Source organism: Rhea pennata, chromosome 25, assembly GCF_028389875.1.
Source record: "Rhea pennata isolate bPtePen1 chromosome 25, bPtePen1.pri, whole genome shotgun sequence".
NCBI lineage: Eukaryota > Metazoa > Chordata > Aves > Rheiformes > Rheidae > Rhea > Rhea pennata.
Genome location: NC_084687.1, coordinates 1186822 through 1213628, shown reverse-complemented (window position 1 = coordinate 1213628; position 26807 = coordinate 1186822). Strand labels below are relative to the sequence as shown.

The following is a 26807-nucleotide window of genomic DNA, read 5'->3' as shown; positions in this document are numbered from 1 at the left end:
TCCTGCTTTGAGCACTAATCCAGCTTTGTCCTATGTCATAGTTCTTGTTTCTGTCTGGAAAATTACTCTGTTTCAATTTTGTTCTGGTTTAAGTGATTACTTCAGTGGAGCAGCTCTAATTCTAGTAAGCCATGCCAGTGGGGGCCCATAGCACAGTTTGAGCATGTCAAAGGAGTTCCTGTACTTTTTCTTCTCTTTCAGCTTCTTGTAGATATGAGTAGCCTAGAGAATGAGGAGGGGGCGCTGTCAGCTACCTGTGTGAAGAATCTCTGCTAGCAAAGAGTGGACACTTCCTAAGAGAAGTCCATTATCCTCTGTCCTGGGCCTAGGGCAGAGAAATCCACTGCCTTGGGATATACACAGGTGGAAAGTGAGGAGCAGAGCAAGTGGAAGGAGAGGTATTCTGGCATGGAAAGTATGGTCTGCCATGCCTTTCAGTGGACAGCATGACTTTGTGGAAGTCATAAACCCCTGCACAAAGTTAGACTTTATCAAGTCATGGGGCAGTCATCATCTGCCATGGGCACATGCCTGTACCAGGGTGCCATGTTCTATAACCAGAAAGAGGGTAGCATGAGCAAGAGATCGGTCCCACAGATAATGTCTCATCTGGGGAATGACCCTGACACAATCACAGTTCATTGAAGAAATCACAGCAGTGACTCGTTCTGTTCTCTCCAACATAATTCTGAATGAGGCAGGGTATGAGATGGGAACAGAAAGTGGCTGACAGGTCTCTGACCTCCATGCTAGGCTAGCTCACTAAATCTATGGTTTTCAGAGCTTATCTTGCATCTCCCTCAACGGAGAGCAAGTCCCTGCTCTGTGCAGGATGGGTGCAGAATGGCATGAGAGCAGAATTTCTCTTTCCACTGGATGCACACTGTTAATAGGCGACCTTATTCTGTCCTGGGCATGGTGCCCTCCAGGTAGAGGAAAGAAAGCAATTCCTGGGACATAGCTCTCTGTTACAGTCACAGATTGTTGCTCTGCTTTGCCTCTAGAGCTGAAGCACTGTGGCATTCACCAGCTCTCCCATGTTGTCCATCTCTATCTGAAAGGGCTGACACTGCAGCTGCTACTAACCTCCCTCCTACCGAATTCGCAGTGGTGCCTCTCTGGGAACTTACTCCCATACAAATGCAAAAGAGACAGCTCATATAAACAGAGTGAGTCCTGCTCTATGTGTACACACAGCCTACAAGGATTACTAGCCAGTTAGAATACTCCCGTAGTGTCTGATAATAATTTCTGTGTTCTTTATCTTCAAAATTTTAGAGTAATTGAGAATTTTCAGGGAAAAAAGAAACGTTTGACAGTAGACAGTGGAAGTTTGAACTCTCATATGACATTCCTGCAGATTGCTATTATGTGAACAGTGAAGTCACCCTCAAGCAGGATGTTTCTAATTCTCTTTTTTGACAGCTATGATCCAGTACAAATCCACCTGGCTGCAGTGGTTGGAGCTGCTGGATGTGGAGGATTAAATGGTAGGTAAACTCCAAAGGGTTGAAGAACAGTATCTGAAATTAGTGAACCACCAAAGACAATGCAGATGATACAGCCTCATCTTAAATTGATCAGTCTCCATATTCTTGTAGGAATCAGCGGCATTTCAGAGAACCAGAGGAATACAGAGCTTGCACAATTAGTAGTAACAAATTATTCCATTGTGACTCTTAAAGGGAAGATTCATTAATTACAAGGTGTTTTTAAATTGAAGGAGATTACTCTACCAATGGCTGGTCTCTAAGGGCAGATTCGAATGTTCCCTGATGCTCTCCCAGACTGGGAAATCATAAACAGAACTAATGCAAACCTTCCAACTCTGTCTGCCATACACTGGACCAGAGCCTGAATGCTCTGTTTTCACTCAGCTCTTCCTGGTGCCAGTGGCTTGAGCAGCAACTGGGGCTCTCAGCTTTCTCCCTTTCTTGTTCCATCTAGTGACATCAGGCAAAACTGTGTAGTAAGAGGGACAGAACTGGGGCAGGAAGCAGAAACCTTGTGTGAGCAGAGGAATATCACTATATGGGAAAGCAGACATCAAGGGGAAAATCAGTCCTGTTCTCCTTCTAAGGTGCGCACAGGCAGAGAGGTCCAGCCCTGTTCCAGGGAGTGTTTAGCTGATGTGAAGGCTGTGCGCACCCTGACTGATGAAAGGGACTGGGACTTACTTGCTAGGACTGGGGTAATGTGTCCCAGTGTGCTTAACACTGTGTGCACCTGGCCTGGGTCTCCACAGTCTTGGCCATCCTCTGTCCAGTGGCTGAGGGACTTTGATATCAACTACAGCCAGCAAGACAGGATCTGCAAGTGCTCTGAGGTGGAGAGAGCTACCAGGAACTCTCCCTGCTGCAGGATCTGGGCAGTCCTGTTGTTCACTCTCTTCTTTCCACAGCTTTAGGCAGGGGATGTTGCTTCACATGAAGAGGAGGGGGTCTCTCCACCAGCTGCTCTTGCTCTTAACTTCATGGCAGCTACTGGATGTGAGAGGCTTTGCCTGCTAGCCATGGATGCTACTCCAGCTGGAGGCCCGGAGTGCCAGGTTTGCTCCCTCCTCTTTTAGATACAGAGCAATGAAGGGATGTCCCCAGCACCTGTGCCCCGGCCTCCTGGAAGAAAGGCAATGAGATGTGTGGGGCACATCTGGAAATCAGATGCCCTGCTAGTGACTCAGTGGCACTCCCTCTGCTCATGCACCAAAGCACCACTTGTCCTGCCCAGACAAGTTGCACCAACATGAGCAACAAGAAAAGCTGGCAGTATTCCAAGATGACAAAACCTGAGAGCCCAGTGCTTCCAGGATCCTTCTTTGCCAGCACTTCAGGGAACAGCCCTCCATCACGGAAAGAGTGGTGAGTAGTTTCTAAGGAAGGTAATATGTACTGTGAAATATGTTCCCTGATGAAGACAAGACCAGCAAAGGGGAAGTACAGGGACCATGACAGGCTCCAGGTTTCTGAGGGCTAAACCTTTTCCTGTCTCACTACTCCAAAGGCCAAAGGACAGACAGAGCTTTGTTCCCACCTGCCATATGCTAAGTGGGGAAGTCCCAGGTAATACCTGGCTAAGGGAAGGGGAAATGCCCTGCACACAGCATCTCCTTTGCTGTGGATACCACCCAGTCAGCTGAGGTGAAAAGGAAGGACGCTGCTGTTTCCCTGTATGTTCTAAATGTGACAGAAATAAAGGATAACAGAAGGTGCCAAAGCTGAGGCTCATTCCTCTGGTACAGTCATCAGATTCCTTCATGTGCTAAGAGGAACTGCAGTCCCCCAGCTAGGACAGATCATCTTCTTGCTAGGGTAACTCACGGTTACAGGAGACCAAAAAGTTCATGTACGTCTAGTCCTGGACCTTTTGGGATTGGTAAATGTTCAAACTGCAGCAGAGAATAGGAATAGCTAGGACAGCCTAGGGCATTTTCAGAACCTTCTTCTGATGTCACCAATCTAACCTGAGACAAAAAACTTCGCAGCCATTCCCTCACAACAGCCAGGCAGAAGAACATTGTAATTAATCATTAAAGCGTTAGTCGGACCTTGAGAAAAGTCAGAGTATGGATGGGTCCTGCCCTAGAAAGCTTGTGATGTAGTCTGTTGTGTGGGACTCTGGAAAAGGAACACTAGCTGGAGTTACAGGATATACATATTCCCTTCCTGCCCCTAAAAAGTTTTAATAGGTCATTTAATGGACAAACAGAATTACAGAAAGAACAGGGTAAAGGGTAAATAAAACAGATAAATCAGAAGCAGAATCCCATCCACAACAGCAACAATGATCTAGACCATTATCTAGAGGATCTAGTCCAGCAATAGGATTGAATAATGGGAGGTTTTAATCTGGTGTTCAGTCCATTTCTGAAGAGGAGATAGTACCTCAGTTTGAAAAACTGGACACAGGAATGCATATTTCTCATCTGCTCATAATTCCCTATCTCTTTCTTCCATGAGCTGATTTTAGTAACTGACTTCCTAGGGATAGTACAGCAGAATTTCCTGAGGGAGGCTGAGGCCATGAATTCAGATAGTGATAGAAGGATCTGGGAGCAGAGCCTTGCCCTCTTCACCAGCTGACCATCTGCATGAACCTGCCAGAGAGACCTACAAGCTCATGGATGCCAGGGACTAGCAAATCAATGGAGGTGTCATCCAGGCAAGCTCTTTGGGGTAAAACACACAGTCATTCCTTACACTAATTGAAAATCATCCAATCTCTGTATGGCAACACTGCAGCCACAATGAGGGCTGAGCTGTACCGTTTTCAGGCTGCCTCTTCTGGGATGTCATAGACCCTACCATGTTTTCCTTTTTCATAGACTGTAGCATGATACTCCCTTAAGAGTATCATACAGTATCCATTTAGCCAATCTAGTCTGCCCTTCTTGGGACAATCTTGCCAGTCTGCTGTTAAATCCCTAATCCTGTACTGCCTGCAAAGAAGGTGCCTAAGTCACAGACTGAGAGACTGCTCCCCATCTGCTTTATTATGCAATGTTTCCTGCTTCTACAGTCTCACAGGTAGTTGTGGGCCTTATTATTGCCCCAATTATTGCCCACTTGAGTCTCTTACCCAATTTGTTATCCACTTCCAGCCAAGGCTTCATTTGTCAGCACCGTTCTGGCCTGTGGTTTATCCTTTGTCTTTGAGCTGAACCTCACTGTGAAGGCAACCATTAGCCATTGAGCAGAATAAATAATTTTCCTGTCCACACATAACTTAGAACCCTGGGCCAGATGCACTTTCCTGCATATCCTTGTACTCTGGAGGTAAAATAAATTGTCCCTGGAGAAGGTACTATGCTGGCTTAGAGAGATGGATTAGGTGGTGTGGTTCCCAGGGGATCAGTGCCTGGGAATGTTTGTTTCTTCTTGTAGGAAACTGTAATGAACAAGGAGTAAAAAACAACAATTGCTGACAGTGTCAAATAGAGAATGCATTTTTATCAGAATAGAAAATTCCTGGTGGTTTTCAGCTACTTTGGGCTGAAAATTATCTGTTTTCAGACTAAAGACGTGCCAAAACGAAACATTATTGTTGACAGCTTTTGAAAAATGTTTTTTGGACTTCTGGTCTTTTCACAATAAACAAAGACAGTAGCTGTGAAATCCCAGCAAGTAGAAACTGAGCACTCAACCCAAGGGATCCATCTTGGTTATGGGGACACATGGCAAACAGGATCCTGTCTGGCTTTGCTTCTATCCACTCATAAAACACATGCCGACAGACTACCCTTGTGGAACCAGCGATGGAATGGGTGATTGAATCTGTCCATTTCTAAATGCTTTCCCAGGAACTATTGTTCCCTGGAAACACCTTCTGCTACTGTGAACCAGAAAAGCCTGGGTCTCTGTGGCTAATTATTCTGCATCTAGGCCTTGCCTTCCAAAACAGTGTGTGATTTATAGAGGAAGAGTTTCTGAGTATTTATGACAACAGAGGAGAACTTTTGCATACTGTTTGTTTGGCTTTTTGGCTGAAGCTCACAGCCCAAGATAAGAGATGAATACCAGCTGCACTCCTTACCATGCTTGCTGCCTTCTAAGGCCTGCGGGGTTTCAGGCTGTGTGTGTTGCTGTCTAGCCAAACCCAACAATGGTCTGGCAGGGAGTTAAGAGCTCCTCTCACAGAGCAGGCTGTGTTTTGGAGATGTCAAGTACTTGCTCCTTCTAGAGCTGCAGAATGGCAGAGCCAATCTTTGCAATCCTGAGCAACTAGCAGGTTTCCATTAACTGCAGGAGATCCTATAGTGTCACCAGGAGGCCACAAGATATTAGAGCATGACAGCAGTTGCTTTGTCTCATTCTCTGGTGAGTGGGCCCTGCGCACCAAGAAAAGCCTTTTTTTCTACTTGAGAGTCTTCCTGTCTCCGACACACGTTGCTGTTGGAGTGCCTGTCTGCATGGTTCACACTGAAGTTGTGGTGAGTCACTGTCACTCCCAACTCTACTTGGGGAAAAGGCTCAACTTATCAGTTTAATTGGGAGAAAGGGCAGGGCTGGGGGGCTGAACCCTCTTGCTGAGGAGCAAGGCATTGCTTGTGGGAGTTTAGCAATGGACAAGCTGCTGTGGATGGACCTGACTCACCATCCACAAAGTGAACTAGCCTTTGCTCCATCACCCCTGTGGTTCAGGTAGATGCCATGCTCTTGCTTCTGCATGTCTGATTTCATAAGGCATGTAGAGCAGCAAAACAGGGGCAATCTTTGACCAGAAGAATCAAAAGATTTTCAGGAAGCCAGTACATGTGGGATGCCTTGGTTAGAAAGCTTTGGCCATGAAGCAAACTGACATGAAAAGGAGTGGCTGAAGAAACAGTGCAACAGCCTATGACGTGAGGAAACATGAATGCCAGGTATTCTCACAGCAGCGAGGAGACCTATCCGGGGATGCATGGAGCATTGGCCAGGCCTCTTCTTTTCCAGACTGGAGCACAAGAGCTAGCTCAGGCCACATGTTAGAGATGTATCTTTGGTTCACAGTCCTTCCAAAGGTTTCTGGCACACATCTTATAAAGAAAGAAGTTTTTTGTCTGGATATCCAGATCTCTGAGCTGATCTCCTGTTCCAGAGGCACCAATAATAGTTCATTGCTGTTGAAAATCTGTGCCTCCTTTATTTAGTGGGGATTTTTGCTTGCCAACTCTCTGCTACATGTCTGCATCAAAGTTCCAATGTCAAGGTTCTGCTCTCCAGGCAGCCCCTACTTTTCAGGTGAGGCTTGGTTTGATCTGGAATGCATCATCTAGAATAAGCTTCTGGACATCTCTAAAGAAAGGTGTTTCTTTTGAGGCTCTGGGTTTTGCACTCTAGATTCCCTTCTCTTCTTTCCAAGACCATGAAGCACAGTTATAATACTACAACTTTATGAGCCCTTTCTTGCAGGGATTTTGAATCCTCCCTTTTTGTACTTGTCAGAAACAGCAACAGGAGAAAAGGACGTTCTTTTGCAAAATCACCCTAGCCAATGGCACCACAGATGGCTATCAGCATGGAGTTATTCGCTGCACATCCAGCTCCGGCAGTGGTTCCATACTGCTATGGAAATAAAATCCATCCAGGATGAAGCTGCTAGAGAGATTCCCTGCTGCACATCATGCTGGGCACCTGAACAAGCAAGAGGAAGGCTCAAGGGAAACAGCAAAAGAGTATATATCTATACCAGCTTTGTAGACAGAACAAGTCAACCCACTCTGTAATCACAGCAGAAACAAAAGCTCTTCCATGCTAATGCATGTAGCTGCCTTCCAGTTCAAACAATGCTGCAGGACAATGTGGGCCAGGAAGCTTGAAAGGAGTGTCTGAGTGCATTGGTACTGTCAGTTCAGTCTGCTTCCTGGCTTGCTCAAGGGACCAGATCTCCCAAGGTATGTTTGGGTCTTGCTGGAGTGCATTAGTTAGATCTCAGTGTATGCCATGGTATGCTGTGTCTGAGTTACTCTGTGCAACCAAAGGCCAGCTTTGCTTCTCAGGTGATAACCAAAGAAAGGAGAAAGCCTCATTTAAGTGGGAGACCAGCTCTAGCAAAACAATCCTTTCCTTTTCCACCTGTCTTCTACTCCTCTTCTTCAACTTTTCAGCAAGACAACCGAGTGCAGACACCTGTCTGGACACTTCTACGTGATAGTCCTTGAAGAAGGAGGCCAAAGCCTTTTCCAAAAATACTTGACGTTGATGAAAAAAACTAAGCTATTTTACCTGGGTTTTCAGTCGATGGAAATCAGAGCAGATTAAATCCTCCCCCTAAACGCCACAGGAGGGGCAAGTGGAACTGCACACCCAGGTAAAACCTGCTGCTTCACAGAGCCTGTGACATTACAGAATATGAGCACGGGTGCTGTCATAGGGAATCCCATGTCTGTGTCTGACTTCACTTAAGTTCCTCCAAGTTAACGAGATGTCAGTGCAGAACATGACAGGAGAAACATTTCAAGGTTGATGGCAAAGGCTGCGCAGATCCACAGACCTTATGGAGGATCAAAGCTGATTCCTGTTTTCCTTCATTCTCTGCTCCCAGGCTGTTCAGTGAGGGATATGATTGACGGCTGGAAAGAGGATGATAAGCTCAGGATTCTGGATCTGGCCCCTTCTCTGCTGAAGTGTAGAAGGAGGATGAAAGAACACCTGAGCTCTTGCTTCCAGTCAGCAGTACCGGGAGTTCATGTCTCCCCAGTTTCCACCTCAGCCCCTAAGCTGTGCTGACAGTCACCAGTTCTGACACTTCACACGCTGGATGCCTCATGTGCCAGGGCCATGTTTTTTGACTACTGCAGTCTGCCTGGTAGCACTAAGAGTGTCTCAAAAGGAATGATGAAATTGTCTAATGTAATTTTTTTCTGAAAAAAATGCTCTGGGATAGCTCCTCCTGGAGGCACTCTTCTGAGAATCACAGCAACTTGGATTTGGGAGTCATGTTTGCATACAAGACTTCCATAGAAGCTCCAGAGCTGTCATTGCAGGAGACCCTGGCTACTCTGTTTCCCCCATGTAGACAAAAACCTAATTTCAGGCTGAAATTTCCTTAGAGACAGCTCATATTTAGGGTCTTTTGGCGTTACTTTCATCCCCAACCCACATATTGCAGTTCTATAATAATAATAATGATAGTTATAATGGCAATAATAATAGCAATAATAATAATACCTTTTGTATGTACATAGCACCTTTCATCCAAGGATCCAAGTCACAATTACATCCCCACACATTCCAGTATATTACAGCCCTGTAATTCTAAAACTGCTCAAGTATCCAGACTTCAAAGGGAATGTGGATTTTCCCCTCCAGCCCAATCACAATGCCCAACATGCTGGAGTTGTTTCAAAGGTGTTTCGAAGGTGTCTTGGCATGAGCAGGAGATATTCAGAAGAGCCAGAAGTGATCTCTGAAGCCAAAAGATGCCTTCATGGACTCTTTCCTCCCCTCTCCTGGGCACTCTTTAGTCTCTCTGGAAAGCTAGTACAGCCCTGGGCTGAGGATGATGCCTCCTCCGGTACTGTGTGTCTGTGCAGTGGAAGGTGAAAAGATGTGGAAGTGGTATTGAAAGGGAAAAGAAATCACAGACCAAACTCAGCCAGGTAACTTTCCAAGCACAGGCAGAACTCATAATGTTTTGACCAACACTAAATTCGCAGAAATATTGTGCTCTGCTGAAAGAATGAGGGAGGGGAGATAGTGGAATACGTCATTATAAACTCTAACTAAAAAGGATTTAGAAATGTTTAAGTAAGCTGAAAATGAAAAGAAAAAAATCCTTTTGAGTCAAAGTAAAATGTCTCAGGGATACCCAAAGTAAGCATATTTTGTTTTGTTTTGTTTTGCTTCATTTTGTTTTTAATCGCATAGGAAACCTGAAAAAATCTATTTGTTTAATCCAAATCAGTCTTTCCTCTCTTTTTTATTTCATCCAAAGAACTGAAATAGCTGTTACTTACCCTGATATGTTCAGAAGAAGTATGCTGGAAGCAAGGTAGCTTCCTACAGAAAGCAGAGTGCATTAAAGAATTGGAGTTTACAAAAATTCAATTCTAGCCAAACTACAGCTTACCAGCTGGATTCAGAAATCAGTTCACTTCCTCTATGAAGTACACTAATATAATCTATATTTTTATTTTTAACAGCTGCTGAGCTCCAGAAGAGTATTTCAGTAGCTCTACTGACTTGTGGCTACATCCATAATGAAGGAACTATCATGTCAGTGGACATGAAAGGCAGGCTACAAATTTGAGAGTTTAGCATTGCTTTTCTTCTTGTTGTGGCTGCACAAGTATAAAACTCAAGAAATTTTTAATAAACTTTAAAAAAGTATTTTAACTTGAGAGGACCAGATGTGGCTGAAAAATGTTAAGAGTCTCTATAGCAATTTTTTAGTCAGTTGATTTCAACAGGCATTAGAGAAGGGATTAGTATCAATGCTTTAAAGGTAGGGAGACTGAGCCACAGGAAGGAGAGATGACATGTCTAGAGTAAATCACGTGGCTAGGACAGAGATGGAAAACAGTTCAAGTTTCTTAATATGCACTCTAGTCCTCTGTATCTCCCACCCCCATCACACAAGGGAGCCAATGTTGTGGCCATAGGGCATCTGGCCATTCCCAAGAAACTAAGACTTTGTGTCCCTCCATGCTGGGAAGACCCCATTCTGCAAAGCATCTGTAAGACAGTCAGTGGGAAGTAGTCTGCTGGAAGGGGAGCTCAACCTTTTAGTATTACCAAGTGAGCCAGAGCACCACATGGAGGATCAGGGCGGTTTTCACAGCATGTCAAACTCAGCTCAGATGCACATCACACTAACCAGCATGGGCTGCAACGTTTCCTTTCCTCCTTCTTCAGTAAATCATGGTTTCTAGCATTCATGCTTTTGTCACTAATAAATCCTGCACTGTCTTACACCACATGAAAGAGCAACAATACCTTAATTGTTGGACATTCTCCTGTGCAGGATTGCAGCTGCAGACATATCATACAGCACTAGAATTTGCTGATTTGACCCCAAACTGGTAAAAAGTTACAGACAGTATGTCTAGTAAGGCTGACACTATGCTCTGTAAAACCCACATGCAATTGTCAGAGAGTACTTGAAACTGCTCTGTGCAGTGGACACATAACATGTGGAACTCATTGCCATAGGATATTAATGCAACAAAAGTCTTTCCTGCACCTATAAACAAGATCCTGTCCTGATTGTAGTACCTTTGACTTCAGGTGATTAATCTGAGCAAATACAACACACTGACCTTAAAGATATATGTATGTCCTTTGGTGTGGAGCATATGCTACTAATGGAGATGACCTCCCAGTCTCTGACACTATCTGATAACTTCTGTGCCCATATGTGCAGTGAGAAGGATGTCTTACAATGTGGCTACATGACTCTCTGCCTCATGCTCACATTCAAAAATGCTGACTAAGCAAAAGCAGAAGTGCTGTTTTCATGTCCGTAATCAGATTGATTCAGAGCACTGCCTGGGAAGCCAAGGAAATGCTCACACAGATTTTGGACTTTTTGGATCCACGTGGAAGCCACTGGGGAAACTGTCACTCATACTGGGATGGTGCTGTGGAGTAGCTGCAGAAATGGCGGTAAAGCAAAACTGCAAAGATTATTCCCTGAAACCAGAATTTCTTCTTGTATTCTCCATGAAAAATAGATGAATTTATATTTGAAAATGAGGTATTTGCTTTTACTGCTAGTTTCATACATGTGCTGGTGAAAGCTTGTTTTACTACAGATAAACTGCATCTAGAATTGGGAGTTCTGTTGAAATTGCCCCAAATGGGCACCCAGATTTATCCCTACACTAGATAATATCCTGAGGAAAGTGGTTTATGCTTTCAGATCCTGCAAGGTCATGAGGTCCCCAGTGCTTTCCACACTCATGCTTGGCCACACAGTCACTCTGGCAACAACAGCTGTGGCCTTGCTTCAACTCATTGCCTGTCCCTCTTGCCTCTTTTCTGCTCTGCATGCAACGCAGTGCTTGCACTGTGAAATGGCACAGGCCAGGGGGTACCTTTGACAGCAAGAATTTCCCAGAGGTTGCATGGCCCATCCTTCCTGCAACCATCAGCTATGTGACTCTGAGCCCCTGCATTTCTGCAGGGTGAGTGTCACATTACAAAGCATTTGAACACAAGTGTGGAATGGGGCATCTTCACAACAGACTTTACTTGTTCCCTCTCCCTGTTCTTGCACTCCTTGTCATACCCACTCTTTACTCAACAGAGGAAAGAACATTTCCTCTCTTTTCCCCCTCTGCCCTGCAGTTCCCTTCACAGAAGTGCAGCCCTGACAAGATGATGCTGTGCTTGGGTGTCGCTTTCCCTTTGAAAGAAGGGAAATGCTTCTAATTGGTGCCCTATTGGGCTGTTCAGTGCTGGAAACTATTCTGTCTCTACAGGGTTTCTTTGTAGTGGGACCTGTGGCTTCTCACACTGAGAGACCAGGTCCCTTCAGCAGGTCCTACCCTTACAGATGTGTCTGACTCACTCCTCTCCAGTGAGGGCTGCTTTTCATTTCCAGATCCTTCAAGGAGGCTTAAAAGCTACAGGAAGGACTGCAAACAAGGCAAATGGAAATGAAGAACTGTAGATAACAAATGACACTCTGTCATCCCATGGATGGGTGAACCTGGAGAAGAAGCTGCCCTCCTTCATCAGTGTTAGAAAAATCTATGCTGACAGAACTGGAAGAAGAGCTTGCATTACCTGTTCCTGGTCGCTTGACACGTCCCTGCAAACTTGGAGGTACTGACTGAGCTACTCCATGATCTCCCCTTGCTCCCCCCACCGGCACAATACCTGCTTCAACTCAGACTGGAGCTTGGTTCTGTTTTGTCTCTGCTCTAACCCTAGATGCGTGCACTTGGTCCTGCTCTTCTTTGTGAAAGTGGTTTCTGATCTCTCTTCAGCTTCTGGCAAGCTCAATTCCTTCTCCAAGATCTCAGACTCCTCCCAGGCCTGACAATTCTCCCCTCTCCCTTCCGACAGTGTTTAAAAACACTGCTGTGGAGATTGCTGTCCTGTCCTCATCTCCATGGCCCCAACTTCTTACTGGCTCCTCATAGCCTCTCCTGGCTTCCTGGCACCCTCGCATGGCTCTGTGCTGTCTGCAGGGAGCTCAGCATTGGTCTGAGAGCTGGACAGCCCATGCAGTACTTCACTCAGCACCCTTTTCCTCACTCAAAGCTGTTTCCCTGTGGTACGCAAATGTGTTCCTGTTCTTACAGCATGACGTCCCCAAGAAGTCTGGCCCACATCTGATGCTTTCTGAGCCATCTCACTGTAGGTAAGAGGAAGAGTCACTCTCCATTCCCTGGGTGGCTGGCTTTCTATGACCCAGCCCAGCTCCCTGATGGATGGACATGGTGGGGGCTTCTTGTTCTACATCAGTGGAGTCATTTTGATACCCTGTGCTTAAGGATAGCTTTGCACCCCACACTGCTGTCAGAGGGTGACAGGGAGACAAGGCTCTCTTAGCTTCCACTACAGTGAGCTGGGAATTGCTGAGCTTCCCTTTCCCTCCTCCACGCTGCTTCTGCTCCCTGACCCAGGCAGGTGCAGAGGGGGAGAGGCATTTTCAGTTTCATTGCTGCTTTTTGGCACCAGAGCCTCTGACAGAATCAAAGAGCTTTTCAAAGAAAACCCTAAACTCCTTTAATTGCCATCTAGAGCTCCTCCCCGCACAGATCTAAGGGCCATGAGCTCAGTGTTTTCATTGCCCTAGGCAGATTTATGAGCTTATTCTTCGAGGAAGGGAGGGAGAGAGCGGAGGCTGTGGCATATTGCTTAGCCTGGGGGGCAGGTAGGGAGGAGAGGGGGGGAGGACAAAGAAGGGTGGCTGCAGTGGAGTTATGTGATGTTGCAGAAAGCCCAGCTCTGCTGTGGCTGGTGCTCTTGGGCTTGATGGAGGGACACTGCAAGATCGGCTGTGAGAACAGAGCTGACTGTGACTAGGGGCATGTTGAGGGAGAGCAGCAACTCCCTTGCAGGTGTACTTCCTGCACAGAAGCACCAACTGGAAGGGAGCATGAGGACACAGTGCATTTGCAGCAGCCCAGCCCAACGACTGCATGTTCTGATGGGCTGGGCTAGGAGTGGAACACCTCTCAAAGCAGAAGCAGAGACTGGTAACCTGCAGTCACCAAACAGATTGCCCTGGCTGCATTTCACTAGCAGAGAATGAGCAATAAGGCTTACTGACAGTCACATGCTGCTGACCAGCCAAGACCACAGCCTCATCCCCATTCATATTTGCTCTAACCACTCAACTGTACTGTCCATCCCCATTCATCATGCTCATGTTCATATGCCTGCTCCCTTGCTGCCAGGAAGCTTAGTGCTCACTGCCAGCTGTGAAGCAAGTGTAGAAAACATTTGACTGCACAGAGACATGTGCACCAGTTGCTAGCTTTGGAATGAGGTAGATCCCACATCTCACCATCCATGGCCCTCCTTAGATAGTGTCCCACCAAGAAGCGGATACCTGCTCACATCCAATGTCCCAAATATCCTTCTGACACTTACAAAAATATCTGCAGATTATTATTCTTTTTATTTGAAGTGACCTCTCAGGAAGAACTGAGCCGTGGCCTGCAGTTCTGAAGTCAGGTCTCAACCCTTGCACCCAGCACTACCTGTCGTACCAGGAAGCACTTGCAGGCTGCAATCTTCACTTGTAGACTAGCCACTCTCCAGAGAGCACAGCATATAATGAATCCCAGTAGTGTCCAGATCAGGCTAGTGGCAGATATGCAGGGGAAAACACTCCCTGACCCAAAGTGTTTCTTGCTCAATGTGTCAAGAGGCAAAAGGGAACAGAGCTCATGACAGAGAGGGGGGTGGAGGATGAGAAGAAGGAGGGAGGAGAGCCGCAAAGAACCTGAAAGTTTCTATCTCATTGGAAATTCAGAGACTTCAACATTTACTTTTCTCTCACCCGAACAAAGAACTAACATGTCAATATTTAGTATAGACCAAAAATTCAATATGTTGTGTTTTAGAAACATCAGGATGCTTTTCTTTTATAATTCTGGAGTCCTGCAATGTGAATATTAAATGGTCTACAGGTAAACATAACAATAGCAGGCGAAAATATGAAAATGGAAATTTTTAAAAAAAAGTCACAATGAAGTGAAAAAATTGAAATAACCTCTCTTGATTCAACTTGTTACTACGTTTCTCCCATTCACAGTTCCATCAACACTGATCCATTTTTATTAAGCATTTTGCTTTCAATGAAATGATGCATTCTTTGGGAAAATCATTCCACTAAATGTGCTTTTTAGGCAACTCTAGGTCTGACCTCAATGAATAAGCCGCTAAATGTAGATCTTTCAACTCTGGCTTCACTGTGAGGTATGCTGATCCCCCTGAGATGCTACTCCAACACAACTATTTTGACCGCTTTCTAGGAGAGCTCAGCCTGTTCTTTCTGCTCTGCTCTGAGCCTTGTGCTTAAGCATGACCAAGCATCTGCAGCACCAGGACTCACGACAGTAATCCAAGGAAGAAGGCCTTCTGCTCTCAGCCACTAATCAGCAACACCCTGAGAGCTGCCATGGGCTCAGAGGCTGGAGAATTTTGGCTGGTGGCCTGGGCAGGAGTCACATGTTGCCTAGACACAAGGCCATTTGGAAGCACATGCCCAGTAGCAGTGGCTTTTTCAGGTTGTTTTTCAGTTTCTCTTACAAGCCACTCCCAAGCTGTGCCTGATCTTAGATCTATTCAGTTTGATTTTCTCTTCATTATAAGCTGGGGAGCATAGAAGGAGGAATTATGCTACTTTGAATTAGCGTTCATCTATGTTCTCGAGGAAAGGAAAACCAGCCAGAGTCAATGATGGATTTGTTATCAATGATGGCAGCTCTCCCTGATGTCTGAGACTGAGGCAGGTCTTGGTTTGGCCTGGCCTGCTAGGTCATTCCAGAGTGTCAGTGTTCATTAATGCAGGAAAATGCTCTCCACCTGCTTCTTTGTTTCAGACAAAGAGCCACCTTGAGCTACAGGACACCATGCAGATGTGCTGGGGCATGCTGAGCCAGAATACATGTGGTTCTGGACCATCTGGATTCTACGCTGCATTTTTACTTCAAGACAGACTGTGGCACTCAGCACCTAGACAATGCCTGGAATCAGAGCCTGCCTGGCTCACCTGAGATAGCATGAAAACCCCATGGCAGAGCTGGGACTTAAACCTCTCTCCCATTCGCTGTCCAAGTATCTTCCAAACTCGAATGGCCACTCAGCAGTTTGCATGTGTTATTAACCCACGCAGAGGGTATGGGAGCAGTTACAAGACAAATAAAGCAGAGACACAGAAATATCAAAGACCTAATCCTCTTCTACTGAGGATGCCAATGGGTGAGCTCGTGCTAAGTGGCTGAACACAAGAAGGCAATCAGGGTGCTGAAGGAGGCCCCCTTTCATTCCTGTTGACAAAGATGCAACAAGGATGCAGAGCATGGTTGTGTCCTTTTTGGAGCTCTTATACAAAGCTAGCAGGCTCTTGTGTATGGCACGGAGCCCCTGTGGAGGAAATCAAGTGCTCAGAGGAGAGAAACTTTCATTATCCCCACTATTCCAGGAAAAACCCTGTATCTTAAAGTTGTTAGATGGGAAATCCTAAACCTGCTGCAGGGCCTGTGCCTGAGCCCAGCTCTCCTAATGCCTCTTACAAGCCTTATCTTCTAGGTCTGGGTCGTTGAGCTCATAAATGTTTCCTTTTGTTTCTGCTCTGTTTGCCATTTCCTGAAGGCCTGAGGGGCATTTCCAAGGGAGAGGCCATGGGCTTCTGGCTGTACAGGGCAGGAGTGGCATTTCTCATTTGCCTTGTGAGAAGGAAGAAGATCAAGGAGGAAGACAGCCCTTAATGCATCAGTGTAGCCACCAGGATCTGAGAATGGCTTTGGAAAACCTATATTGTATTGGAGCTTTAGAAGAAGGGACTAGAAGATCTTTGGAGCGGGTCTGTACCTTTGTGCTGTGTCTGGATGAGGCTTGGTGCAGAGGGGGCTTGGTGTAGTGCTGTGGCTCCTCTGGTGACCATGGCACAGAGAATTGGCTGTGGATGGGCCCTGGTACTGGGCAAACATGAGCTGCAGGATGGTGACTCTCTGATCTTTGTCTATCTGAGAGAAATTGCCTGGGGAAGAAAGCAAGGATGATTCCAAGGAAGGATTTTATTTACAAGATTTCATACTTTCTGGATTTGGAACTTTCTGGCTTTTTGGATACCCCCTGTATCTCTCCAGGGTGTGTGCTTGTCACCTCACTCCCAAAGGCACACAGAAGTCCCTGCAGCAGAAGATCCCATCTCCATGTCACCCCACGTTTAACCCCAACATCCCTCCCCACTGCTCTGACACCTGCCCAGGGTCCTGTAGTTCAGCCACCAGAGCTGCTCATCTTCTGGGCTGCTGCTTTTCATAGGGTGGCTGTGATGGGGTCCATCTTCCCCCTTCCCAAGCTGAAGGCAGCAGGGGGACAGAGGTTGTGGCAGAGCAATAAGGAGAGCTTAGGGTTGAGGGGAGGCAGACAAGCTGCCTTCAGTGTTGGTGCTTGTCTTGCTCTGAGCTCCGGATGTGGCTCCAGAGTCACCCTTAAAACTCTGTTGTTTCCCCTACCCAAAATTTTGTGGGTACTTAGAAAATATATATTGGGAAAGAGATATCTTCCCTCAAGCTCTCCTTGCACGGGATGCAGTGATGTAGTGCTACATGACCAGGCAAATGGCTGCCTGGCTTCATGTGACAGTATTAGAAATCATGTCAGAGCAGCAAACAACCTGCTTCCTGAGAGTCACTGGGATAGGTCCATGCAGCCACCTGACTCCAGAGGGCAGCTCAGTGGAGAACACGGGTGTTGTGGCACCCTGGCCCCAGATTCCCAGTGGGCTGCCAAATACCAGGTGATGGCTTGAAATATCTCTGCAGGATGAGAACTACCCTGAGAGCTCCTGTCCCCATTCCCCATAGAAACAGCATGGAGAATGAAAAGCTTTCCATTTGGCAGACTCCTTAGATCCCTGGTGATATCCAGGAGCAATAAGACTCAACCCTGTTCCCTCTACCCCCTGCAAATCTTGCTGTGACATCAATAGCCTACCTCATCAGTCTGTCTTGTACCTCTGGTCTTTCCCCGCTTGCAAGGATAGAGCAATAATATTGCATGTAGTGAGCTGTGCAGCGGTTACCCTTTTCCACTGCAAGGTGTGCACAGGTCTTGGGACAAGGGGCAAACATGGCAAGGATACAGATTTCTCCAGTACTTCTGGAGATGGGGCATAGAGCAGAAGTGGAGTCTGACACTTTCCTGGTGCTGTGGAAGGTCTGGGGCTCTAGGAAATGAAGGGATGGCTTGGAGTAGCTCACCAAAGGGCCAAAGCCATGTACATCTCCTCCAGTTGAGCTGTGAGCAGCAGTGCTAGTGATGTCTAGTTTCTTACAGGTTTGTGTTCTACATCCTTATCATCTCCAGTGAAATATCCCCAGTTCCTTGTATGCTCCCCTCTCTCTCATTGTATTATTTCCAACTCTGCCTATATTCCATGCTCTGTGATGCAAGTGGGTTTGTTCAGTCTTTGCAAGAGATGAAATGGGGAAATCTTAGTGCTGTCCTCAACTACCTATTGGGATGGTGTAGAGAAGATGGGCCAAACTCTTGGAGATACACAGAGAAGACAAGAGGTAATGAGCAGAAGTTGGCACATGGGAAAATCCAATTTGATATGAAGAAAAAACAAAGTCCCATGAGAGTGGTCAAACATGGGAACAGGGATGGGGTGGAGGAATCCTGGAGATATTCAAAACCTGACAGGACAAGGCCCTGAGCAACCTGTTAAGCTGGACTTGTTTTGGGCAGGGGGTTGAATCAGAGACATCCAGAGGTGACTTCCTAAAGTATCCTGAGATTCTGGAGAATTCTCCCAGTTCCTTTTCATATACCCTAAGTCCAGGCTGGGTGAGAGGCACTGCAACCTCTGCAGTGCCACTGCAACCTGCCTGTCTCTTTCCAAGAACTCTGTCCTTCTCTCTGTTATACCTACCTGAACAAGAGTTGCCTGATCCTGGGATCACCAATCCAAAGATAAGCTTTTTCAAGATGGAGGCACCATCAATGAGTTTACAACAGTGATCAGAGATGAGTGAGAAACAAGACACCACTGCAACCTGTCTGTTTTCTAACCAATACATGTGCTGGTTGGCCAGAGTTTATGGGTTGACCTGACCACATAACCATGGTGCTACTGTCACCACTTTCCATCTGTGGGTACTAATGAGGGTGTGCTCTGCTGATGTTAGAGGAACTATGTCTCTTTGAGTCCTCTGTTTCCTGCCAATTAAGGTTGAGCAAACTAGCCTGATCCTAGGAGGTACCTGGCAGGTACCAGCAACATCGTTGTAGCAGTGTCCTTTTCTTTTCTTTTCTTTTTTTTTTTACCCTCCCACTACCCCAGCATTGCCTTCCATTCCCTTTGTCAAGAGGCTAGTAGCCAGATACAGGTGAGTCAGAGGTGGGATCAGGATTGCATTGCAGGGCAATTATGTAGTAGGACTTATCTGCTCTGAAAATCTGAGGCTTGTCAGAGTCCTGTTTCCAGACCTCAGGGACTGACATCCCCATCGCCACCTCCCCGAGTTCATTGGTGGTGGCACTTGTATATCCCAGGGAATCTGAGGTGAGATCACTCAGTCAGGTCACACGTAAAGTTTACAGCAGTGCCGGTAGGTGAAGCCAAGTTAATATTCTGCACTGCGCCAAGTCTTCCTCTCCCTGCTTTCCTCTGTTACCTGACACCATCTTCCTCAGTGCTCCTTTACAGTCTCCTTTCTGCTGTCACAGGAACTTTTCCCTTTGCAGCACCAGTCTCCTTCTTGCTCTTAGCTTGCTACTGTCCTCTCCAGAGATCTCCCATCAGCTCCAACACACCTCTGTTGCCAGCCCCAACAGCAACTCCCCTGCATATGATACTGGCTGTGGAAGACGGAGCTGTGATATTTGTCATGCTGTTGGTAGGACTTACTGGCATGTTAACTAACTCTTAACCTTACGCTCTAAATAGCCCAAACTTTGGGGTTAGTACAGGCCCTAGGCTGTCTGGATGCAGCTGAACAGGACAGGGTGTGCTAATCCTTAGTGTCTCATGGCTGGGCTCTAACGACATGCTAAGACACAGTTTGATCCCCCAGCCAGGTTTTCTGCTAAGGCTGGCAAGCCTTCATGCCATGAACCAGGCAGGGTGGTCTGTGCTGCTACAGAGAAATGGAATGGTAGAGCCAGCATGAGACCTGAATGAGTTCAGGCTGCCTGCAGGGTTCTGTCTCTTAACACAGACAAGCCCTAGCTGAGCTGGCTGCCTAGGCTCTCTCCAGGACTACGAAGGAGATACCAACAGGTCTGAGTGCCTACTGGAGAAATCCTGTTGGTAAGAGGTGACTTGTTTCTCTCTAATCTCTGACCACTGTTGCAAACTCACTGATGGTGCCTCCATCTTGAAAAAGCTTATTTTTGGATTGGTGATCCCAGGATCAGGCAACTCTTGTTCAGGTAGGTATAACAGAGAGAAGGACAGAGTTCTTGGAAAGAGACAGGCATGATGGAGACATGGTGTTGTCAGGATGGGGCACGAATGCAAGCTCATTAGTGGTGAGGCAGTGTCTAATCAGAGGTTATTATGAAGATCCTTTGCTTTATTTTGCACCTAAGAGACCTACTCTTTACAGAAAGGCTCATGAGTAATTTGCTTGGAAGACAAAGCATAAATCAATAAAGTTGGAATGCTTTTTGGAGTAGCTTCAGCTCCATGATCTTTGTTTCCATTACAAGCTTTCTTTTCAGTACTTCCAGCTCTACAAAGAAACTGAGTCATTTCTTTACATATCTGAATGTGGATTTAAAGTCTGAGTTTGCCTGAAGAGCTAAGAGCTCTCCTGAAGAGCCACAGTTTCAACAAAATTTGTGCTGATTTGCTTGGAAAAATCAGTCCTGGCTCCGCACTTCATAACTGAGAAACTAATCTTCTCTGACTTGCCAAAGGTAAACCAAGAAGGTAATGACAGAAATGGAGAGCAAACACAGTTCTTCAGTCCTCTCCCAATAGTTCCAAATTCATCCTTCCTTCCTACCTCTGTTATATTATCTTATTTATTAACTCACAGGCAGCACTTGAGAGTCATGAAACAAATGTGCTTTTATCCCTCATATAGATCCAGCTCTAAGAGGAAGGGGGAAATGCAGTACCTTCCAACACCTGCCAGTTTCCATCATAAGGATTTTACACCTGGCTTTTCCTGCAAGGTGATGGAGCTGGGGAGGTTCTATTCCTGGTGCTTCTCCTGCAAATTGCTGTCACTAGCGCCACCATGTGAATAAAGCAGGCTGCTGTAGCAGCTCACAGCTTCCCAGGGGAGTGCAGAACAGTGACCAAGGCAACTGGACACACTCCCAAATCAATGGGCACTGCAGAGCCATCCTGAAGGCTGAGTCCCAGAGATACTCAGAACTCTGCCAGAAGCAGCTGCACAGTAACCTGCTGCAGTAGACCAAAAGCGTCTTCAAACATCTGCTCACCGAACACCCTGCACACAGAATCCATATCCCTAGGCTCTATGTCCCATCTCTGACCACCACATCAGGGTAAATATGACAGTGAGGACCGTTTTATTTAGTGGTCGACCTTGGTTCATGCAACATAGCTCTCTGTAGCTCACAGTCCAATGAGGAACACTGCAGACCTGGATGGCAACATATTCTCTTCAGAGCCAGTCATATGTACCCTGTCTTGTGAGGACTGCAAAAGTGGAGTGTATCCCTGATGAGGCTATCATTTGTCCTCATAGTAGCATGGGTGCTGCAGAGCTCTGCAACCTTCCAAGCTTACAGCTCACCTGTTTTTAACCACCTCTGCTGGGGCAGGCTCCAGAGCCATAGTGACTTATCACACTCATAGGCAGCTAGCTCCAAACTTAGCCCCAGAATGTGGACAGAGGAGGTACTCCTATGCAGCATGCACTTCAGGGGCTAAGTGTTCCATAGCTCCCTCTCCCATAGAAATACAGTTTGTATTATACAGTTCCTTCATCTTTCTCCAGTGAAAATCATCCTTTCCTGTCGTATTTCTTTCTCAGGTGACCCAGCATGACTCTGGCCACCTGATGGTCAGCACAAGACATAAAGCAACATGGTCCTCAGGCAGGTAAGATGGGGAAGAGAAGCTCGCTCTTACTCAGCCACAGCAGCTTCCACCTGGCTTTGCAAAACACTTCCTGAACTGGTTAGTGTGCTTAAACTTAACCATAGAGCAACCAGATCACAGGACAAGCCATGGACACTAGGAAACCAGCAACACAATACATATTGCACACATGGACACATGCTTCTTCTTGGTGTGACGAGCATGAAACTTATATCCTCATCACTGCCTGGGGACTACCAGCTGCTGTGTATGATTGTAATACACACAGCTTCCTTTGGCTCCTTTTTAGCTGCATCCCTAGATGGGAAAGACAAGGCCCTTCTCAGCCTACATGCTGCACAGCTGAGGTTGGTGACTGCAGCACTTTCTGTGAATAAACAGACCAGATTTTCCTAGGGCAGGCCAGGGACAACTTGTATCCCGGAGAAACAGGTTACTTCTCCTGGAGACATGGAGCTGGTCAAACTCTGTGGTCCTTTCATGGACTCCTTTGCTCATCCTGGGGATATCCTCAATCATCACTAATCAGATTGGACCCCGATACTGTCTCTGGGACTAGAAATGATCTCACCAGTCCTTGTGCTAATTTAACTCTTTGGTCTATTAATAGTAGAGGGGAAGGGGAACATTCAGAGATTTAGGAACTTTTAAGCCAAACCAAAAAAACCCCACTCTCACACCTTTTTATAAGACTTTCATACTTATTTTAAACAGGAAAATTGGACACTGATGGTGGCCAGCTCAACCCAAACCCCAAAAGCCGTGAGTTATCACAGCCATGGAAATGTTTGACAGATAGATCCCAGAACAGTTTGCAGTAATTGCTTGCTATAAATACTCCATTATGCTCTCAGAAAATCAGAATCTACTCAGCAAATCAGCTCCTCTGATCCACTGTAATCAAGAAGCAAAGCATGCATAACATGGCAATATAAACAGCATTTGCAAAGGGGTGCAGGGAGGAGGGGGAGCTGCCTTAACTTGGTAGCTCCTGGAGTAATAGCTGCCCTTTTTATTGCTTTGTTTTGTTTCTGTTTTCTGGTGGAAATTTCATTTCAGGAAAATGTGGCAGAAACTCCCAAGCTTGAGCAAAGATGCAGCTGACTAAGGGGTCTGGAGAAAGCATTGCAAAAGAAACAACAAGGGCAGTACTTACAGGTAAGCTGTTAGAGGGCTCAGGTTGCTAGGGACTTCTGAAAGCCCCAGCTCAGAGCAATCCACCGAGAGCATGATGCCATCTTCTTCACAGTGGCATTGAAGTGGGCACGAGTGTGCAGCATCTTGCTCCTCAGACACTGCTTGGAAGTAGATAGAGGAGGCCAGAAGAATGCCCCAGAAGAAGAGCTTGTCCATCCTTGCCTTGGCTGCAGCCCACAGGAATTGTGCGATATGCTGTTTGCTCACACTATCCCTCCAGTCTGAGCTGGATCAAGATCAGTGACCCTGCTTCTTCACACACTGTAGGCACGGTATCTTATGCAGTTCAGAATGTAGCAAGGATGTAGCCAGGGAAGGGAAAGCATTGTTGAATGATCTTGGTTATTGGGTTTCAAGGGCTGGGCAGGGGCGTGAGACACTCCAATGGGAGGAGTTAAACTTTCTACTCTTTTCCCTCTCTCTCCCTTAGAGCTGGCAGTAATTTCATTCAAAAGGAAGGGGGGGGGGGGAAGAAACCTCAACAAATAAAGACCTGTTCATAGCTCTAGGACCTGTGCTTGTTTTGTAACAATATTTTTGTGAGATAGCAGTGTAGGGGAAGGCAAAGCTGGCTCTGGCAGGGCAGAGGAGTGTAAATAGGGAGGCAGGAGTACCCAACCAGCACTTCAAGTGCTCCAGACTTTGGGACGCTGAAATATAACCCCAGATAAAGAACTCTGTGTGTCTGCACTGGCTGCTAAAGCCAGCTGCAACTGGAAAGTCTGGGTGTAACTGGGGAGAAGGGAGCGGGAACTCACATCTAGCTGTTTGCTGGGAGCAACCATGCTCAGGGCTATTGGTTTGTCTGTCCTGTGGTTTGACCTTCACTCACCGCTGCTCTTGCATGCCTCAGAAGCATTCCTGCCATTGCTCTCAACCCTATGTATAGGGCAGGGTCTGGGGTGGGAAATACAGGGGATGGAACAGCAGTGTCATAGTGCTTAGCTCAGTGAGGGCTCCTTTCTGCTCGCTTGGATGGCAGGATGTGGTGCTGTTGCAGCTGTGCCGTACTAACCTAGAAAAAGGTTGTGTGCATGCATGAGCTGCATTTGCAGAAACTGATCGGCACTGACACCAGGAGTAGGTGGCTGGTTCTGAATGCTCCAAGAGCTGTTTCTAGCCACATGTAAAATGGTCAAAGGTCAAAATAGAGGACTAATGTGTGGAGCGAGGGTTGAAGTGATATCATACCACAGTGAGAGGCTGACTGATCACCCCATAGTCCTGAGCAGACCTGGAGCTCTCTTACGCGAAGTGGGGTAGGTTTGGTTGAACTAGGGGGTTATTCTGTTTACCAGGCCAGGTCAAGGCCCAGAGGTATCTCAGGAAGTGTGGGATGTGCAAGTATCAGATTAAAGTTTCTTGCTATTGGGTGTGAAGGAACTACTGAGTTTGTCCAGGGGAGGAGAGAGGGATTCTTTCAGCAATGTTTTTTGCAGGGATAGAGCAACACCCAGACCTGCTTTCAAAAGGGGTGCCTGAAGCACCTGCTTTAAAGTTCAGCTCTGCACAGCCTTTCCATTCCTCTCTCATGACTGCAGTTGCTGGCTGTTCAGGATTACCCAGTTCCACTTGCTGGGATGATCACTGTCCTCCCATCACAGTGGATTCTGTGATGGGCGCCAAGTCTGGCACCACAGTTTGCATCACATTGGATTTCTCCACAGGGACATACATCTGTGTAACAAGGAGGGCAGCTGAATATGGATCTCTCATTGTTGAAGAAAGACAGCTAACGACTGGGCTGCCTAACTTTAGCTGGATCTTGAATAATATGAGTAACAGTGTGTTTCTCTTGTCCCTCCTAGTCTCCCTCAGCTAGTTATTCTTCTTTTTTATTTCCCTGGTGCCTACTTCCTGTGAACATTCTTTGCCTTTTGGGAAAAAGAATTTCCTTATTGATATCTGCATTATCGCATGATGAAAGAGCTGGGGAAAATATTTGGGGTCAGGAAGGTATGTCTGCAAAATGGGAAACAAACAAAGCTCCAATTAATCTGGATATGGAGTGGACTCTGTCCTCCATGTAGGTCTTCGAGTCATAATGGACTATCCCTTCCAAAAAGTTCTGTTCTATCTTGAGCTCAAGGCTTGGGTGATGCACACATGCTGACCTGGATGATGATGTGAAACTATTTCATTTTCAGAGTCCCTTAAAATCCAAAATCTCAAGGCTGAAATTCATTCGCTGCTGAAGTCAATGGAAACTTTGCCACTGAGTGCAGAGGAGCAAGAATTTTAGTCTGAGAGCAGGAACTGATTTAACTGGAATTAAGCCACTTCCATCATGGGTAATTCTCGAGATATCATTAATTAAACATTTGCAATGTGCTTTGACATCTCCAAATGTAAAACACAGCCATCTGGGTGGAGGAGGGCTTAGTGGGAAGATGGGAATCCTTCCCTAGAGAGAGGGTTCTTCACTGGGTTCCTTGACAACCCTTCCCCTCCAGCTTTGACATGGAGCGTTAGTGTGGCCTGAAGTGAGAAATTTGGTCCTGCAGCAGCCAGAAATTTGATGTCAATCTGAAGAAAGTGTCAGGCCTATCACTGTGGTCCTGGCTGCAATAGCGGCTTTTATCTACAATTTTTTCCTCTCTCCCACTCTCTTTCTCCAGCTTAAACAGACAGACAACAACAACATTGCGAGCTCCTGACAATTTCTTGCTCAGTGAATTCTCCTTGGGGATGCAGAATTCTGGCTAAGCACGCTATTAATAAAGCACTTTAAAAAAAATCACTCTGAAGAGATTCCTATTGACAACTCCCATTCTGCTGAAATAAAACCATCTCCCCAGGAAGGCATTGATTGCAATGACATTTTTCACATTGTTTTTGGAGCAACATGGTCTGAAGTGGAGGGTTTTGCTCTGCCTTTCTCATTTTACTTTGACTTTTCCGTTTGCTTTTTATTCCAGCGTGGCTGTGATATTTCATTTCCATGTTTCATTTTTTGAGACCTGATAATACATAGATATTAGATATTCCTGTGTGCCACCTGGCTGCTGGCAAAATGAAGAGTCTGGACATCAAGTTATTTCAGCCAACAAGCTTTGATTTTTCCATGGTAAACCTGGAATTCATAAACAAATCCTACTGGGGTGAAAGTGTCACTTTTCAGCCAGTTCTCATTTAAATTGAAGTTCACTGTGAGCAGTGTGGGCTGTATCATGCCCTTATTAAAGGGAGTGGGAACTCCAGATCCATTTCATTCCTGTTAGTGTAAATGTGTTTTTCTTCAAGGCTCACATGTGTTTGTGTGTTGTCCTCTAGTGGCAGGCTGAAGATTTGGAAGATGAGAAGAGGTTAGCTCTATAGCAAGCTGAGCATCATTCTCTACTCACCTGAGCTGGTAACATGCTGTGGCTACCTTTTCACACTGCTTCATCCACTCAGAATCCCCCAAATGCTCTGCTGCATCTCTCTTTCACATGGACCTGCCTTTAAAGAATAGAACTCAAACTTTGGTATCAAATGCTAGGAGTTTGTGGTCAAGCACAACACTTCAGTGAGTGGTACCTCTGGATGGCATATGGCATTCTAAGTGGTATTTCTCTTGCTACCTCCACAGTGCATTGCTAAAAGTCTTCCTACAGCTTGCTTCAAATCAGATAAAACCTTGGTCAAATTTAGAATAGAACCTAACTGGGGAAGAAGGTCTGGCCAGTGCAAGCTACTACAAATACAATTACTGCAAAGTCAGGAGCACAAAAGAGGCAGGAGTGGTGGGAAAGAGCTGTATTATTCACTCAAACACAATACACTCAAGATGGCTTGGCTCTGATTTAAGTCTTGGATCTGAGGAATGCTGGGACACTGGGTATCAGCACTGGTCAAAACTTCTCTGTGAATTAGTGCAGAAATGCCGAAATGAATCTTTGGTCTGTGGAATGTGGCTAATAAGGCTTTTTAGAGCT

At 46.2% G+C, this 26807-nt stretch overlaps 1 protein-coding gene across 1 annotated transcript in view; it reads right to left on the bottom strand.

Annotated features, from left to right (window-relative positions):
* The window catches only part of LGR6 (leucine rich repeat containing G protein-coupled receptor 6), a 166713-nt gene extending 140651 nt beyond the window's left edge, over window positions 1-26062 (bottom strand). The window contains exons 1-3 of the mRNA XM_062594778.1: window positions 25988-26062; window positions 25442-25508; window positions 22850-23057 (exon numbers count right to left, since the gene is read on the bottom strand). Of these exons, the coding sequence (XP_062450762.1) occupies window positions 22850-23057; window positions 25442-25508; window positions 25988-26062 (350 nt within the window). The remainder of the gene's footprint in view (window positions 1-22849; window positions 23058-25441; window positions 25509-25987) is intronic.
* Window positions 26063-26807: the final 745 nt, after the last annotated feature.